An 18,071-nucleotide genomic window follows, 5' to 3' on the forward strand; every position below is an offset into this window, starting at 1 on the left:
ATTTTTGGATTGGGTTGTTTGTTTTTTTGTTATTGAGCTGCATGAGCTGCTTGTAAATCTTGGAGATTAATCCTTTGTCAGTTGCTTCGTTTGCAAATGTTTTCTCCCATTCTTAGGGTTGTCTTTTGGTCTTGTTTATGGTTTCCTTTGCTGTGCAAAAGCTTTGAAATTTCATTAGGTCCCATTTGTTTATTTTTGTTTTTATTTCCATTTCTCTAGGAGGTGGGTCAAAAAGGATCTTGCTGTGATTTATGTCATAGAGTGTTCTGCCTATGTTTTCCTCTAAGAGTTTGATAGTGTCTGGCCTTATATTTAGGTCTTTAATCCATTTTGAGTTTATTTTTGTGTATGGTGTTAGGGAGTGTTCTAATTTCATACTTTTACATGTACCTGTCCAATTTTCCCAACACCACTTATTGAAGATGCCGTCTGGGAAAATAGCACTTTTAAAACAGAAGGGAGCTTTCAGCTTGAAGCAGCCAAGGTGCAGCTTTCTTGGGTCATCCCAAATATGGGTTCATATGACACCAGCCACCTCCACCTTGCCACCTAAGTTCAACCCCAAGGAGATAAAAGCTGTATATCTGAGGTGCACTGATGGGAAAGTTGGTGCCACATTTGCCCTGGCCAGCAATATCGGCTCCCTCTGTCTGTCTCCAAAAGAGGTTGGTGATGACATCACCAGGCAACTAGTAATTGGAAGAGTCTGAGAATTACAGTGAAACTGACCATTCAGAACACACAGGCCCAGATTGAGGTAGTACCTTCTGCCTCTGTCCTGATCATCAAAGCCGTCAAAGAACTGCCAAGAGACAGAAAGAAGCAGAAAAACATTAAGCACAGTGCAAACATCACTTTTGATGAGATTGTCAACATTGTGCAACAGATGAGGCACTGATCTTTAGCTAGAGAACTCTCTGGAACCATTAAAGAGATCCTGGGGATTTTCCAGCCCGTGGGTTGCAATGCTGATGGCTGCCACCCTCACGACATCAGAGATGACATCAACAGTGGTGCAGTGGAATGCCTAGCTAGTTAAGAACTACAAAGGAAAATAATTAAATAAAGGGTTATTTGATGACCAATAAATAAATAAATAAGAGGGGAGTCAGAAAGTGGAAATTAGGACAAGATTCCTTGGTGAAAGTGCTTCTTCACCAGAGGTGGTAAAGATACTATAGAAGTTTGGAACTGATGGTGGAAGCCTTTGTGAACCAAGTTAAGATCTGAAATTTAGGTAAGACTTAGTACCAGAAGTGCAATTTATAATAGCAATAGAAGAGGGAGCTCTTGAACTGAGAAACTGGGAAAGCTACCCCTTCCCGTACTTCAAAAGATCCTCCTTCAAACTGAGAAAAATCTGACTTATTTAAATATAATTGACAAAGTATTATGCAACTAAAACATCCAAAGGAAGCTGCTCTAGGGAAACAAGGGCAAAAAAAAAGACCTGAAAATAGATACAAAACTTCCCTACAGATTAACAACACTCCCTACAAAAATATCAGGCCAAAGCAGAAGAAAAGTGCAATATAACATTCCAACATGAATAAAGAGGCATAAAATCTTGATGCAATTGCAGACAGGAAAGAAAACAATAAAAAATAAATACATGACAACATACAAGGGAACTCCCATAAGGCTATCAGCTAATTTTTCAGCAGAAACTCTGCAGGCCAGAAGGGAACGGCACAATATATTTAAAGTGATGAAAGGGAAAAACCTACAACCAAGAATACTTTACCCAGTAAGGCTTTTGTTCAGTTTTGATGGAGAAATCAGAAGCTTTACAGACAAGCAAAAATTAAAAGAGTTCAGCACCACCAAACCAGCTTTACAACAAATGTTAAAGGATCTTCTCTAGGCAAAAAAGAAAAGGCCACAACTAGAAACAAAATCATGAAGTGAAAAACTCAGCAGTAAAGGCAAACACACAGTAAAGGTAGGAAATCATCCACAAACAAAACTCGTAGGGAGGATAAAAGACAAGAGTAGTAAAATCATCTATATTTACAATAAGCAGTTAAGGGATACATGAAACAATTAGATATTAAATATTATATCAAAAACAGTAATCATGAAGGGAGGAGAATACAAATGCAGGGTTTTAAAAATGCATTTTAAATGAAGGGATCAGTAATTAAAACAATTATGTATATAGACAGCTATAAAAAAAAAACCTCAGGGTAACTGCAAACCAAAAACTTATAATAGATATACACATAAAAAAAGAAAAAGGAATCCAATGACTACTAAAGGTAGTCATCAAATCACAGGAGAAGAGAACAAAAGAAGAATGGCAAAAAAAGACATACAAAAACAAATCCCAAACAATTAACAAAATGGCAATAAGAACATACACAGTGATAATTACCTTAAATATAAACAGACTAAATGCTTCAACCAAGAGCCACAGAGTGGTTGAATGGATACAAAAACAAGACTTGTATATATGCTGCCTACAAGAGACTCACTTCAGATCTAGGGATACATACGGACTGAAAGTGAAGGGATGGAAAAAGGTATTCCATGCACATGGAAATCATAGTCAATGGTGAAAAGTTGAGAGCATTTCCTCTAAGATCAGGAACATGACAAGGATGCCCACTCTCACCAATTTTATTCAACATAGCTTTGTAAGTCCTAGCCATAGCAATCAGAGGAGAAAAATAAATGAAAAGAATCCAGATTGGAAAGGAAGAAGTAAAACTGTCACTGTTTGCAGATGACATGATACTATACACAGAAAATCTGAAAAATGCCACCAGAAAACTACTAGAGCTCATCAATGAATTTGGTAAAGTTGCAGGATGCAAAATTAATATACAGAAATCTGTTGCATTTCTATACACTAGCAATGAACTATCAGAAAGAGGAATTAAGGAAACATCCCATTTACCATCACATCAAAAAGAATAAAATACCTAGGAATAAACCTAGGTATAAAATAAAATACAATGCCTCAGGAGGCAAAACACCTGTACTTGGAAAACTGTAAGACACTGATGAAAGAAATTGAAGATGACACTAACAGATGGAAAGATATACTGTGTTCTTAGATTGGAAGCATCAATATTGTTAAAATGACCATACTACCCAAGGCAATCTACAGATTCAATGCAATCCGTATAAAAATACCAATGGCATTTTTCACAGAACTAGAACAAATAATTTTAAAATTTGTATGGGAAAATAAAAGACTCCAAATAGTCAAAACAATCTAGAGAAAGAACAGAGCTGGAAGAATCACACTCTCTGACTTCAGACTATACTACAAAGCTACAGTAATTAAAACAGTATGGTACTGGCACAAAAACAGACACATAGAATGGAACAGGAAAGACAGCCCAGAAATAAACCCATGCACTATGGTCAATTAATCTATGACAAAGGAGGCAAGAATATACAATGGAGAAAAGACAGTCTCTTCGATAAGTGGTGCTGGGAAAACGGGACAGCTACATGTAAAAGAATGAAATTAGAACACTCTCTAACACCATATACAAAATAAACTCAAAATGGATTAAAGACTTAAATGTAAGACCAGATACTATAAAACTCCTTGAGGAAAACATAGGGAGAACACTCTTTGACATAAATTGCAGCAATATTTTTTTTGGATCCCTCTCCTAAAGTAAAGGAAACAAAAGCTAAAATAAACAAATGGGACCTAAATAAAACTAAAGGTTTTTCACAGCAAAGGAAACCATCAACAAAACAAAAAGACAACCTACTTAATGGGAGGGGATATGGGAGAAAATATTTGCAAATGATATGACCTATAAGGGGTTAATATTCAACATATATAAACAGCTCATACAATTCAACATCAAAAAAATAAAAATTAAAAAATGGGCAGAAGGACTGAATATATATTTTTCCAAAGAAGAAATGCAGATGGCCAACAGGCACATGAAAAGATGCTCTACATCACTAATAATCAGGGAAATGCAAATCAAAACCACAATGAGATATCACCTCATACTGGTCAGAATGGCTATCATCAAAAAGAACACAAATAACAAATGTTGGCGAGGATGTGGAGAAAAGGGAACCCTCCTACAGTGTTGGTAGGAATGTAAATTGGTGCAGCCACTGTGGAAAACAGTACGGAGGTTTCTCAAAAAACTAAAAATAGAACTACAATATGAACCAGCAATTCCACTCCTGGGTAAATATTGAAAAAAAACAAAAACACTAATTCTAAAAGGTATTGATACATGGACCCCCACGTTCATAGCAGCATTAGTTACAATTACTGAGGTATGGATGCAACCTAAGTATCCATCAACAGATGACTTGATAAGGAAAATGTGGTATATATACATACATATATATATATATATATATATATACACACACACACACACATAGACACAATGGGATACTACTCGGCCATAAAATAATGAAATTTTGCCATTTGCAGCAACATGTATGGACTTGGAGGGCATAATGCTAGGTGAAATACATCAGACAGAGAAAAACTAATACTGTGTGATATCACTTATACATGAAATCTAAAAAAATACAATAAACCAGTGAACATAACAAAAAAGAAGCAGACTCACAGATACAGAGAACAAACTAGTGGTTACCAGTGTGGGGAAGGGTGAAGGGGTGAGGGAGTGGGAGGTACAAACTATTGGGTGTAAGATAAGCTACAAAGATGTATTGTACAACTTGGGGAATATAACCAGTATCTTGTAATCATTGTAAATGGAGTGTAACCTTTAAAAAATAAATAGATACATTAACACAGGGAAGACTTGGCCACCAAAGGAAGCTGATGGTCAGTCAATAGAAAGATTTGAAATGGTACCTGGTAAAATTTAGGAAAGAAATGAAAGAAACAGAATCATTTCATAAATAAAGACTAAATTACAAATAGTATAAGAAGAAATAGACCCTATAGAAAGCACAGCAGGACACAGTGTATACATATGGAAAAAATGAAGTATAAGGGAAATAAGCAAAAAGATTTTTTTAAAGTAAATGTTATAAATGGTAGGCAAAAATGATTCAAAATATGAATAATTGGAGTTCTTCCAGTTGGAGGAAATATAAAAGAATGGAGTAAAGCAAACATTAGAAAATGCTGTGAAATAGGACTTGAATTTGTATATTAAAAAGCATACCCAAGATATGGAAAAAAACTGTCTCAGAATGATCAATACCAAGACATATCCTACTAACACATACCCTGCCAACACAAGATGTAGCCTACTAACACTAGTAGCACACTTTGAGAATCTGGGCAAAAACATTGTGTCATTTATAAGGGAAAGAAAGACAAGTTGGCATAGCTAGAGTCAATGCTAACAGAAACAGAACAATATTTATCAGATATTTGAGGAAAGTTTGAGCCAAGGATTTTCATCCAAGATATTCTTCAAGTGTCAAAGGCACAGGCAAAACTTTCTGCAAATTCATGGACTGTGGGAATACTATCTGCATTAGGCCTTGCTGAAACACCTCCGAAAGAACAAAATTGACCCAAGCAGAAAAATGATCAGGGAAACATCAGCAAAAGTCCTGGGAGTGAACACTGAATGTATTTAACAATGAAACTATGGCTAAAACAAGGACTAACGTAAGGGTTACAAAATAAAATGTAGTATGATGATTGTATTTATATAAGCTTTCACTATGGAGGCTGTTATATTAAAAATTATAGTCCTTATGATATTTTTAGTGACTCTTTATAGTTAGAGTTTTACATAAAACTCTTAGAACCCTCTTTCTTCAGGCAGTATCTGTTGACTCCTACTGTGAACATCAAGTGAATTAGCTTGTAACTCCTTCCTTTCTTTTCTTTGTAGCTTTCTCTACTCAATTTTAGTTAACAATATTATTATTTATTATGTGCTGAAGTGTGTTCTCCCAAAAGGCATGAGGTATGTATATGCTTATTTTATAAGATAAAATGACATGTCTTTTTCCAAAGTGATTGTACCACTTTACATTCTCACCAACAATGTGTGAGAGAGATTCAGTTATTTCACCACCTTGCCAGCATATGGTGTTGATAGTCATTTTAATTTTAGCCATTCTGATGAGTATATAGTGACTCATTGTGATTTGGGGGTATTTCCCAGTGACTAATGATGTTAAGGAAGTTTTATGTGTGTTCCCATGTTTTTCCCCATGACCGGAGCTTACTCTTTGGTACTAAACTGTCTAAACCCTCAAAATCCTGTTAGGATCGTGAACAAAATTGCTTTAGACCTTTGATCTGGAAGGTGTCACAATTTTCAAATTTAATCTTCCTCTTCTCTTTTCATTATTCAAAGCTTCTTTCTTTCAGGAAACATTTTAGTTTTATTTTATAAAGTTTCCAAGCTACTTCTGTTAAAATTATTCCTAGATATTTTATGTATTGATATTTGTGGCTAAACAAGATATCTTTTAAAAAATATTCTCTCTATTTGTTGATACTATATATGAAAAGTTGATTTGTAGATATAAACTTTGTAATATAAAATTTGTAGTTATAAACTTTCTTGTAAGTTATAAGTTATCCTGCATCCTGGCTGGATAACTTATAACTTACAAGAAAGTTTATAACTTTCTTGTAAGTTATAATAGTTTTTCAGTTCTAGTTATAATCATATCACATTAAATAAGTTTTTTTCAAACAGATCTTTTCCTTTAGCTTTTCTATTGCATTGCCTATAAAGGTGGTGCTCAAACAGGGTGATTTTTGCCTCTCAAGAGATATTTGGCAATGTCTGGAAACAGTTTTCCCACAACTGGAGAAGGTTCCATCTAGTAGGTAGAGGCCAGGGATGCTGCTAGACACCTTACAATGCAAAGGATTACTCCACATAACAAGGGTCATTTGCCTCAAAATGTCAGTAGTACTGAGGTTGAGAAACGCTGCTTGAGAACATTCAGAAGAAACAATAAGTAGTGCTGAGCATAATGCAGTCTTGTCTTATTCCCAATCCAATGTGAATTTCTATCATTCATTAACAAGTATAAAATTGGATATAAATTAGTAATTATAAAAGTGAGAATTTATTCAAGAATGCTTTGTAAACTAGTATTTCTCCAGGGGTGACAAGCTCGCCGTGGCAGTGATTTTCAAGATGTGTGACTTGTAGAAAAGGTGTGAAGAGGTAGGAAAAGAAGTCCACTATGTGGTTGACTATTCCCCTTAGAACAAGATACTTTTTTTTTTTAATGTGCAATCTTTATTAATACAAATGTAACATAACAAGTGGGCATTGAACATTTTAAAGCATACATGGCATATGGATTTTTCCAGTAGTGATTGCAGTAGTAATGACCTGCTAAAAACATTCATGCAACATAGGAATGAATAGAAGAACAGAGTAAACATGGACATACATTCAAAAGAAAGGGGACGTGGGGGGCTGTTCAATTCATATAAAGTTTCAGTTATGCAAGATGAATAAGTTCTAAAGATCTGTCGTACAACATAGGACCTATAGTTATCAAGACTGTATTTTTGAAAATTTTATTTATTTGTTTATTTATGGCAGCGTTGGGTCTTGGTTGCATCAGGCGGTATCTTCGTTGAGGCACGTGGGATATTTCCTTGCGGCGTGGGGGCTCTTTGTTTTGGCACGCGGGTTTTTTTTTCTCTCTCTGTCTCTCTCTCTCTCTAGTTGAGGCGCGCGAACTCAGTTGTTGTGGTGTGTGGGCTTAGTTGCCCTGTGGCCTATGGGATCTTTGTTCCCTGACCAGGGATGGAACCTGAGTCCCCTGCATTGGAAGGCAGATTCTTTATCACTGAACCACAAAGGAAGTACCAACAATACTGTATTGTGCACTTAAAAATGTAAGTGGGTAGAGTTCAAGTTAAGTATTCTTACCACAATTTAAAAAAGTAAAATGAAAGAAGCATGGTTCAAAAATAGTTTTAGCAAAACATAAACATAAAAGTTGAAATCAATTAAGCTTTTTAAGCAATTCAACATCACTTTTCATGAACACCATAATAGAGAATATTTATCAGACAGTTAATTAATCCTTCCTCAGCTCCACCACTAAGTAGCAGTATGACTTTGGGTAAGTTACTGCTTTGTCTCAGTGTCATCTGTAAAACGGAGATAAAAAAGAACCTATCTCATAGGCTTGTGGTGATGATTAAATATGTAGAACAAGATACTTCTAATATTAAATGTTTTAAGATTCTGTCTCAATTTCAGTGACATGTTTTCTTATTCTAAGTGCTTCCATTATGTAGTACTGGCTTTCCAAGTTTAAGAAATGGCACTGTTTATTATACAAATAACAGAATACATAATTTGAGCAGGTGCTGTTTTTAGATACTTTACATACTTAATCCTCTTATTAACTTTATGAACTAAGTAATATTAATCCTACTTTACAGATGACTAAACTGTATCCATGAGTGAGGTAAATAAAAACGTATTCAAGGCCATGGAGCTGGTCAGTTTTAAAGCCAGGACACAATCCTATAGCGCCCCCTTTCTTCCCAGGTGGTACTAGCCACCTGAGGTCCTTGGGTCTGATCCAAGCTTGCATGCTCATTGTTTGCTCCTGAAAGCAATTACCCCAGTAGCTGCTAGGTAGCCCACAGTGGAGGGGGTCGGGGCATCCCAACACTTGTCGGTAGTGTCTTTTTTTTTTTTTTTTTTTTGCGGTACGCGGGCCTCTCACTGCCGTGGCCTCTCCCGTTGCGGAGCACAGGCTCCGGACGCGCTGGCCCAGTGGCCATGGCTCACAGGCCCAGCCGCTCCGTGGCATGTGGGATCCTCCCAGACCGGGGCACGAACCCGCGTCGCCTGCATCGGCAGGCGGACTCCCAATCACTGCGCCACCAGGGAAGCCCTGTATTGTCTTAATTGCCTAGGTACCCTCCTGTTCCCTATGCCTACCTCCAGCTGTGGAAATGCACCTGGGTTGCAGCTGCCTATTCACTGTATATCTTTCAAGTGAGAGCCACCTTTTCTAGACCAAGAGTTCTTGTTTAAGTTTTAGCTTTGCATTTAAGTTAGAAAACCCTACCATTTTGTAAACTTAAGATGTGTATACAAGCTGGGGGAGGAGGACATTAGGGAGATCTAAAGTTTCACTACTTAATTTCTGCTATATCCACTTGGACTAGCTGAATTTACCAAATCCTGTATCTGGGTGTTGAGGAAAGCCTTTTTTTTTTTTTTAAAGCACCCACTGTACCTCAGGAAGCTTTCACCAAACTCACATTAATGAACCTAACCCTTCTTGTGCTCCAATATCAATCTCTTTACACATAATTATAATGCAAAACAGATTTATTTGTGAGGTGAAAAGGAAAGCACATTTCTGTCAAATGGAGAAGATCAAGATTCTTAAGTAGCTGACGTTGGGACCTGCTGGGTGGGAAGATTTGCTGTGTTGCCATCAGATGTTGTCTCTTTACCTGATGTTTCAGATGATTCAGCAGCCTTTTCAGGCTGTCCTTCACTCTGGGCCACCTTTCCTAAGTCCTTCTGGTAGTTAAGCTGGTATTCCAGATAGCTTATGTTCCTGGTCTGTTCATCCAGGAACTTCTTCATGAAGCGTGAGAGCTACAGAAATAAAACAAGGAGGAATTCATCGAGGCCCTTGTCTGCAGTGGGAGGCAATCTAAGATCTTGCTACCCAAATTATAGCTCAGTCCTAGTCCAGCAGTTCTAGGAGCTTGTCAGAAATGCAGAATCCTGAATCCCTTCCAGGCCTACTAAATCAGAATCTATATTTTAAGAAGCAACTAGGCAATTCATATGCATATTGAAGTTCAAAGAGCACTGATCTATGACCTTCAAGACCTCCAGATGAATACAAACAACCACTTTCAATGAGTATGAGTGTTAAGGCAACTCATCAAAAGTACAGATTAATTTAAGTAATAAGCTACCACTGCGGATGTTTTTCCACCCTATCTCAATGACATGTAAGTTTCGAGTAGGCTCCCAGACCCCATTTAGGCATTTAAATTTTAGTGTTCTGGCATAAGGCTCAGGCATTTGATCATTTTCAGGGCTCCTCAGCGAGTCCAGTATGCATCTAGGTTGATAACTTTTCTACTAGGTCATTTTCTTCACTTCGACTTCCAGAAAAGTTAAAGGGTTGGTGAGAAATAAGTTACCACTGCGAGGTAGAGTGCTCACTATGAACCGAGAATACTTCAGAGAAGTCTATAGAATAGGTCACCACTGACATTCACTTTTGTAGGGGCAGTCTAGGACAGTGGTTCTCAAGATGTGTTTATTTATATCCAGAATGCGTTATTCCTGAAAAGTCGTCTTCCCGTCTTGTATTGAGTTGCATTTCTCCTTGCCAGGACACCTCCTCCTCCCACGTCCAAGAAATAAGTTCATATATTTCCTTCCGGGGAAATAGACACATTAGCTAATCCATTGCCTTGGGCTCTTTCCCAAAAGCAAGCCATAATCCAGAAGTGAAAGATGACACTTCTTTCAGAACCAGTTTACTACTTACATTGGTTTCTTTATTCTTAGAAGCCAAGGTCTTCAGTTCTTGCAGCAGTGTGTTTAACGCTGTCTCCAACTGCAGAGCAGACTCTATAGCTTGTTTGCCAGTTCCCCAGTTATCTATATCAGGCCTCTGCTGGAGAGAAACAGGGGAGTCACTATCCTACCTGAGGCACAGCTTGGTTACATCCTACTTCCTAGGTAGAATTATGACTAGGTTTGCAGAGGTCAATGATTTCCACACTTCCTGGCACAATGGAATCAGTGGAGCACCTTAAATACTGATATCTGGCTTTCAACTGCAGACATTCTGACTTAATTGGTACAGAGGAGCAGGGTTTTTCAAAGCTCCCCAGGTGACTTTAATGTTCTGCAAAGCATGGGTACCACTAGCACAGTTATACGCACTATTCTATTAGCTTTGGGATTTCATTAGCTTTGGATGGTGGTTCAGTTCAGTCACCAGACATTTAGTTTTCTTTATAGACTTGGAGTTAAAAGAACCCCCTCAGATAAGTAGGAATGTTGCTAAATGTAATACGTTCGACTAAGGCTCAGATTGTTTCTTTAGTGTCTGTTCCAGTGAAAAAAATGTTTGTTTTACTACATCGAAGAGACGGCTGTATTAAATACCTGAGCGTACATCTGAATTAAAGATCTAATATAGGATACTAACAGCTCTAGGGAGAGACCAGTAGTTCTTCTCAAACTATACAGAGGATTAGAATCATCTGGAGAGCTTGGTAAGACACAGCTCCTTGGGCCCCATCTTTAGAGAGTCTGATTCAGTTTATCAGAGTGAGGTCAATGAATCTGCATTTCCAGTGAGCTTCCCAGGTGATGCTGGTGCTGTGGTCCAGAGATGACACTTTGTATGGCTCCTTGAGAAAAGCCAAACATACATTTAGCGGCTAAAGTTTACTGAAAATGATATGAAGAGGCTACAAAGAAGACACATGCTTGCCCTCACATCCCGTGTAGGAACATGAGTAAGCTAACAAGTCAGGTAGCGGCTAAAATTTACTGAAAATGATATGAAGAGGCTACAAAGAAGACACATGCTTGCCCTCACATCCCGTGTAGGAACATGAGTAAGCTAACAAGTCAGGTAGCGACTAATAATTTAGTTCTCTAGACCCAGCAAAGGCCCCATGGAGATCATCATAACAAAGTTACATAGTCACCTTAATCACCGGAAGGCAGACTTTACACTTATATTTTCTTAGATATTTTATGAACTGCTTTGCATGTTCTCTCTTCACCTCAGCTTGATCTTGGAAAAATGTATGAAAAGAAGGCACTTCTGTATCTTCAATGTAATAACAGGCCTGGGACAGGGATAAGAATAGGGAGAGACTCGAGGTGAGAGAAGTCTATGTTTAAGACTGGAATCTCACACAAACTCACTTTGTTGTCTCTGTGGCTATCCAAAGAGGCCTTCTTTGTTCAGTCCAGGGTCCTCAGTTTGTCCTTTGACTTCCAGAAGGCCCCAGCTGCCTTCCTGAACCCAGCCTACTTCAAAGAGAAGCCACTCAGATTCTAATATGCTGGTGCCTAGCATTTTGCTATTAGGCCTCTTTAAGGGTCAGATTTATGAACCCTATATGCTAGCACTATAACCAGTAATTATGTCGACAAGTGGCAGAAGTCCAGCATAAATTAAGTGCCGTTATAAAGTCAATCTATTTCATTAACCCTACCACATCTACATTAGCTCTAAAATAGCAGATGGGTGAAAAATTATTTATAACAGTGTCTGATGCCCATACAAGTTTTGGGAATCCGCTGGAAAAGAACTGTGATTCTCCCAATAATAGGCCACAATTTGCAATCACAGCTCTAAATCATTGGGCCACAGAGAAGCAAAATCCCAGCCACTAAATTGTTGTTACATCTAGTATCAAACAACAAACATGGCCATAACCACAATTAGAAAGGATATGTAAGATATATTATCCAGATCAGAACTGAAACCTCCCTCACAGTGGCTCAAGGACCCATACTAACCATAGATAAATAAGCATCACTGACATGCAGCTCATAAGATGCTATTTGATTAATAGCAACCCTACACTCTTCAGAAAGAAGGCCCTCTGCCTGGGATGCCATCTCAACTTTAGGAAAAACCAGGCATAAAAAGTGCTACCCCCCAAGATAAGGGACTTCTTAAATACTAACAAGCATATAGCCAGCCTACTTCTATCCAGCTGAAAACAAGACGAAATTCCATCCAGCTGAGATTAAGAGCTACCAACCTACCAATAAGGACGTTGTTTCTACACAAAAGAACAAATCTGACTTGAGAAAAAGGTGGAAAAAAGTTAATCCTCCTAACTATCCCAGTCAGTGTTTAGTATTCTCTCTCACGTTCTATCTGACTATGATTTGAGAGGGCTGATTTACTTCCTGAATAGGGAAGTGTTAACAGAGTAGATTTTTTTTTTTTTTAACATCTTTATTGGGGTATAATTGCTTTACAATGGTGTGTTAGTTTCTGCTTTATAACAAAGTGAACAGAGTAGATTAATTACCTTTAATGGTTTCCTTTTTTCAGAAAGTATTTATGGCATATCATGCTAGGTCCTATGGAGAATCTAAGAAAACTGACTAAAGTACATTTTTTGCCTATAAGGGACATATCCCCCATCCCATAAGGCCTCAACATACACAGTTGATCTTAAGGCAGGATATGATGGGACTTCTGAATTGTCAAAGGCATATTTAGATGACAGGATTAGGGCAGATTTCTTTGGTAAATTAGCATTTGAAATTGGCCTTGGAAGGTGAATAAGAATGTAGAGAGGTGGAAATGGAAGAAGGGCATTTCACCTGGAGAACAGGTACACACGGGTTGTAGGGACAAAATATGACTGGTTTCTCCAAACTGCAGTAAGACTGTTCCTTTTGGGAACCTTTTGGCTCTTTCTTCATTAGTAAGTAATAGATGCTGAATCAATATTTGTTAAGTAAAAATATATTTTACACATGCAGTGGTATAAGATTTCCCATAGTCTGGTGAATTCTTAGTTTGAGCCTAATCCATGTCTGGTTGAACTGAAATAGAAGTGAAAAATATTTCCATATTTTTAGAAAATAGAAAAAAGAAAAAAATTATGTATAAAGCTACCACACTAACTCATCTGTTGTTGATGACGTGTTTCTTTCCTCTTTTTTTCTGTATATTGGTGAGGTCATTTTTAAGTGATTAGATAGCAGTGTTTTTTTTTAATTTTAATTTGTTTTATTGAAGCACGATTGATTTACAATATTGTGTTAGTTTCTGCAAACTAAATCTCAAATATTAATAGAGAAATATGAGTCATAGGGAAGTAGGAAGTTGAGGGAAGTCCAAATAGAGTAGCACGGAATAAGGGTACCTAGATCATTTAAATCAGGGAATGTGTCCAGATCTAGTTGAACTTTAATTCTTTGGTTGGAATGACTTCTGTAAGCGACTTACGAAGTACTATTGGTGATGTTTAAAGAATATTGGAGAGAAATGCCAAAATACAACTAAAGACTTTTATATCCTGGCAGAAAAAAAATGCAGAAATTTGCACTAGATGAAAATACGTATAGTTACACCAACTGGCATCTGAAAATCAAGGGTGGCCATTTATTGGATTGGGAACAACTTAGCACAAGGTTTGGGTGACGTGTTACAAGGCATTACACTCCACATTATCTTCTTTTTTATTTATCTTTCTTAAGTCAACAATTTGGATGAATAGAGTTTTATACTGTAATCAAAGTCACAAATGTCACAAATGTGGAAGGAATAATTAGCATGCATCATGACTAAGAGCCAACGGGACTCAACAGGTTCAATCAAATTGGTTGAAGCTAATAGGATGAAATGTAACTAAGGATGAATGTAAAATCCTATATTTCGGTTCAGTAAATCAATAGCCCATAAACAGAGAGAGGGAGATCTCAGTGAACAGTAGTTCATGTGAAAAAGACTCAGATTTTTAATTGGTTGAATGTTCAACATATCCAAAAGCTGACAGAAAAATAAATGCAATTCACTTTTTCCACCTCAGGCAGATAAAGCCTTGTTTTATCGAACGATGATGGATCTATACATTTGCAGAGGCCACTCTGTACAGACAAGAGATGGAGAGCTTTAGTTGTTGGTCTCATTCCTCGTGATCTCTTCCTGCTTGGCTTGGAGTTGCTCTCAGAGTGCTTCCTTGATCTTAGACCTCAGTCTGGTCAGCAAGCTGCATCTTGCGGGGCTTGTCTGTTTTCAGCTTGTGGAAGTGTTCCGTGAGAATCCACTTGTTTTTAAACGTGTTCCCCTTCACCTTCGGGTGCTGGCTGTGATACATGTGGTGGTCAGTCTTCTTAGATTCATGGTATCTTCTGAGCAGCCAATGCAGAATTCTCATCCAGGTTACCTTCTCAGGCATTTCAACAATGAGAGTACATTTTGCATGCCCATGTCCCCATCCCTGCCCTTGAGACAGGCCAAGGTGTTTTTCCAGCATTGAGCGCAGGACTGGACAGTTAAAGGTTTCCAGATGAGCAGCCTGTCTTAGATCAGCTTCCCAATCCATTGTTGGGAACTGACATTTGTGATTTTGTTGGTCTCATTTGGGTCTGACCAGACCTTCTTCTTGCTGCAGTGAAGGATCGTGGAGGTGAGCCTCTTTTGAAGCCTCATGGCTGCAATTCAGTTTTCAATTAGCCATTTTAGTGACCAGATCACAGGAGGTAACTAGTCCTGTTGTAACTTGGCAGTGACTCTTGTTTGAAGGGTCCACCCATCCAACACACACTTACCTAGCACTTCCCAAAGTAGCTGATCAGTGCTACATAGTAATAAAGGTAAACAAAGACTTGAAGAGCTTTTTGTTTAACATTTTATCATATTTGTATTTAATTCTGGTGCCACATTTTTGAGATATTGATGAACTGTAACATAACTGAATGAAGGGGAGTTTTATTTATTTCAATATTTGTGTCATACAGGGTTAACGCCTGACCCAGCAAGGACCCTCCTGGACCCTGTTTCTAGGCTACAACCAGCACTGGTTGGACTAGTCACTGCCTGGGTCATAGCAGTTGTTAAATATTTTGAATATAACCCTGAACCTATTGAAATGTTAGGGCTGCAAGATATAGAAACTAACGAGTGTCTGCTCTACTCACAAACTCTTTCAGTTTCTGGGAAGACTCAGATATGTTGGGGCAGGTTCAAGCCACATGAGCTGGCCATTCTGGCCATGGGTGATTGGACCAGGGACAGACACTGTACCCAAGCTGAGCCAATGAGTTTCTCTCTTCAGAAACTTGACCTGAAAGGCACAGCGGTTGGGACTTGTTGGGGCTGAGTCACCATAATGACATCATTGCCCAAAGGGGAAGGTCCATGAATTCCTGGTCCTACCCTATCCAGGGTTTGGATGTTTAACTCTACCAGTAGTAGCTTTCCAATAAATTCCCATTTTTGCTTACATTTGCTAGAGTAGCTGTTTCTTGTAACCAGAACTCTTAACTAATATCCTATATTAGCATGTGGAATGACTACTACTCGTTGTCTTGTTCACAGCCTCCAGCACCAAGCATAGTGCCCAGCATGGATTAGACACTCAAGAAATATTTGCTGCCTCAATAAACAGCTCTCTGTAGGAAGGAGAAGAGCACCTTGAATCCATCCATCTATCTATCTATCTATCTATCTGATTTGGATAAATATATAGGGTTGAAAATGGGGACATTTCATCCACATTGCTGGAGTATGTATGGTCTCTGGAGGAGAAACAAATTTACGTGCCTCTTGCTTTTGCTCGTAATTTTTTCTTCATTAAAGTTTCCTTCCAACTAAAAAAAAAAAAAAAATTGTGTTATAAAGTAGTAGCACTTAGAAATGCTTATATGTTGATGAAATGGATGGATAAAAATCCTTTACAACAACCCTGCAAAGCAGATGTTATTCCTTCTTAGGGAGGTAAAAAGCAAGGTCTAAGAGAGGTCAAGTCACCCACCTACAATCACACAGCTAATTAGTAGCAAAGTCTGAATTTTGAACTCATCTCTGTTTGACTCCGAAAATCAAGGCTTTTTCTAATGTGCCAATCATCTCATTGTATTCAAATAAATACTTTCCTTTTGTGATTTATTTATGTAAGAATATGAAAAGACCTATAAGGATACAAACATTTAAAACACATTTAACTAGGGCTTCCCTGGTTGCGCAGTGGTTGAGAGTCCGCCTGCCGATGCAGGGGACGTGAGTTCGTGTCCCGGTCCGCGAAGATCCCACATGCCGCGGAGCAGCTGGGCCCGTGAGCCATGGCGCGCGTACCGAAAAAAACAAACAAACAAAAATTTAACTATACTATGGACTCTTTTTTATGGAAAAAAATGAAAAAATATTAAACAAAATATAAAATTTGATAAATAGCAAATAATCCTGTGTACAATATAAGATATTTGAAATTTGTTCTTTGTTTCTTCAGGTATGCCTATTTTTTTTCTACTTCAGGTATGCCTATTTATTTTCTAACTTGTTCCCTACAGGCTGGGACTTTATTATATATAATTCTAGTATGAGAATGTGAAATTATAGCTTTCAAAATAAATATGGTTTTTATGAGTGAATAAAAAAACACTGTATATGAACTTCTAGGGAAAATATAAATCATTTACTTTAATAGGCTCAAGGAAATAACAACAAGCAGGCATTGTGATTGATATGATAATGGATATGCACATAAATATATTTCATAGAAAATTAAATACACAAGAGTAAGAATACATTAGTGTTTTAGACTGCATAATTTCTCTGAAGACATTATCACAAGCACCAAAACCTTGGGAGTTTGGGATTGAAATGTACACACTGCTATATTTAAAACAGATAACCAACAAGGACCTACTGTATAGCACAGGGAACTCTGCCCAATATTCTATAATAACCTAAATGGGAAACGAACTCAAAAAAGAATAGATACATGTATATGTATAACTGAATCACTTTGCAGTACACCTGAAACTAACACAACATTGTTAATCAACTATACTCCAATGTAAAATTTTTTTAAATTAAAAAAAATAAAGTCACTGTAGTAGCCAGTTCCATAGCTTCAACTGACATGTTGATTTGTGGCTCATTTAAATGCATGTTTCATTGAAAAAGCATGAATACTACTTTTGAATATTCCCCTTGCCCACCCACAACAACCTGGCCATCATCCAACAGAAGGGAAATTGTAATCTCTCAGAAGAGATTTTATTATACAAATTATACTGTAATCATTTTTCTTAAAATGAAAGCAGACTATTGCATGAACTTTTCTACATTGGTTTTGAAAACACACACACACAGCATCACCACCACCATCAACAGCAGCAGCAGCAACAAAAACTTCTAAGCAGTGACCTGTAGTCTGGACAATACTTGGTCAACATCTTAAAGTGCCAGAACTCCTGGACTGCTGGGGAGAAATGCTTGGTATTTAACATGAAAGCCTTGGCTGTTTCTTAGAGGAATATGTGTTTGGTTTTGATTTCAGCTTAATATGATTCAGTGGCTGGAAATGCGACTGCTAAAGTAACCGCCAACACGAACAAGTCTTTCAGCTGGGAGAGGGTCACGCAGGGATTAGGCTCAGGTGTTGG

General features: G+C 37.7%; 1 protein-coding gene and 2 pseudogenes across 1 annotated transcript; 1 reads left to right on the forward strand and 2 right to left on the reverse strand.

The window, feature by feature from the left end:
• The first annotated feature begins 422 nt into the window (after positions 1-422).
• Positions 423-1,039, forward strand: LOC116752670 (annotated as a pseudogene).
• An 8,281-nt stretch (positions 1,040-9,320) lies between these two features.
• Positions 9,321-12,554, reverse strand: LOC116752671 (ferritin, heavy subunit-like). The gene is made up of 3 exons (XM_032629427.1): positions 12,453-12,554; positions 10,453-10,578; positions 9,321-9,539 (listed from the first exon to the last, which is right to left on the reverse strand). Exons 1-3 carry the CDS (start codon positions 12,552-12,554, stop codon positions 9,321-9,323), a joined length of 447 nt encoding a protein of 148 aa, XP_032485318.1.
• Positions 12,555-14,644: 2,090 nt separating this feature from the next.
• On the reverse strand, positions 14,645-15,120 carry LOC116752672 (annotated as a pseudogene).
• Between the last annotated feature and the right edge of the window lie 2,951 nt (positions 15,121-18,071).

The sequence above is a fragment of the Phocoena sinus genome, chromosome 4, assembly GCF_008692025.1.
Source record: "Phocoena sinus isolate mPhoSin1 chromosome 4, mPhoSin1.pri, whole genome shotgun sequence".
Taxonomy (NCBI): domain Eukaryota; kingdom Metazoa; phylum Chordata; class Mammalia; order Artiodactyla; family Phocoenidae; genus Phocoena; species Phocoena sinus.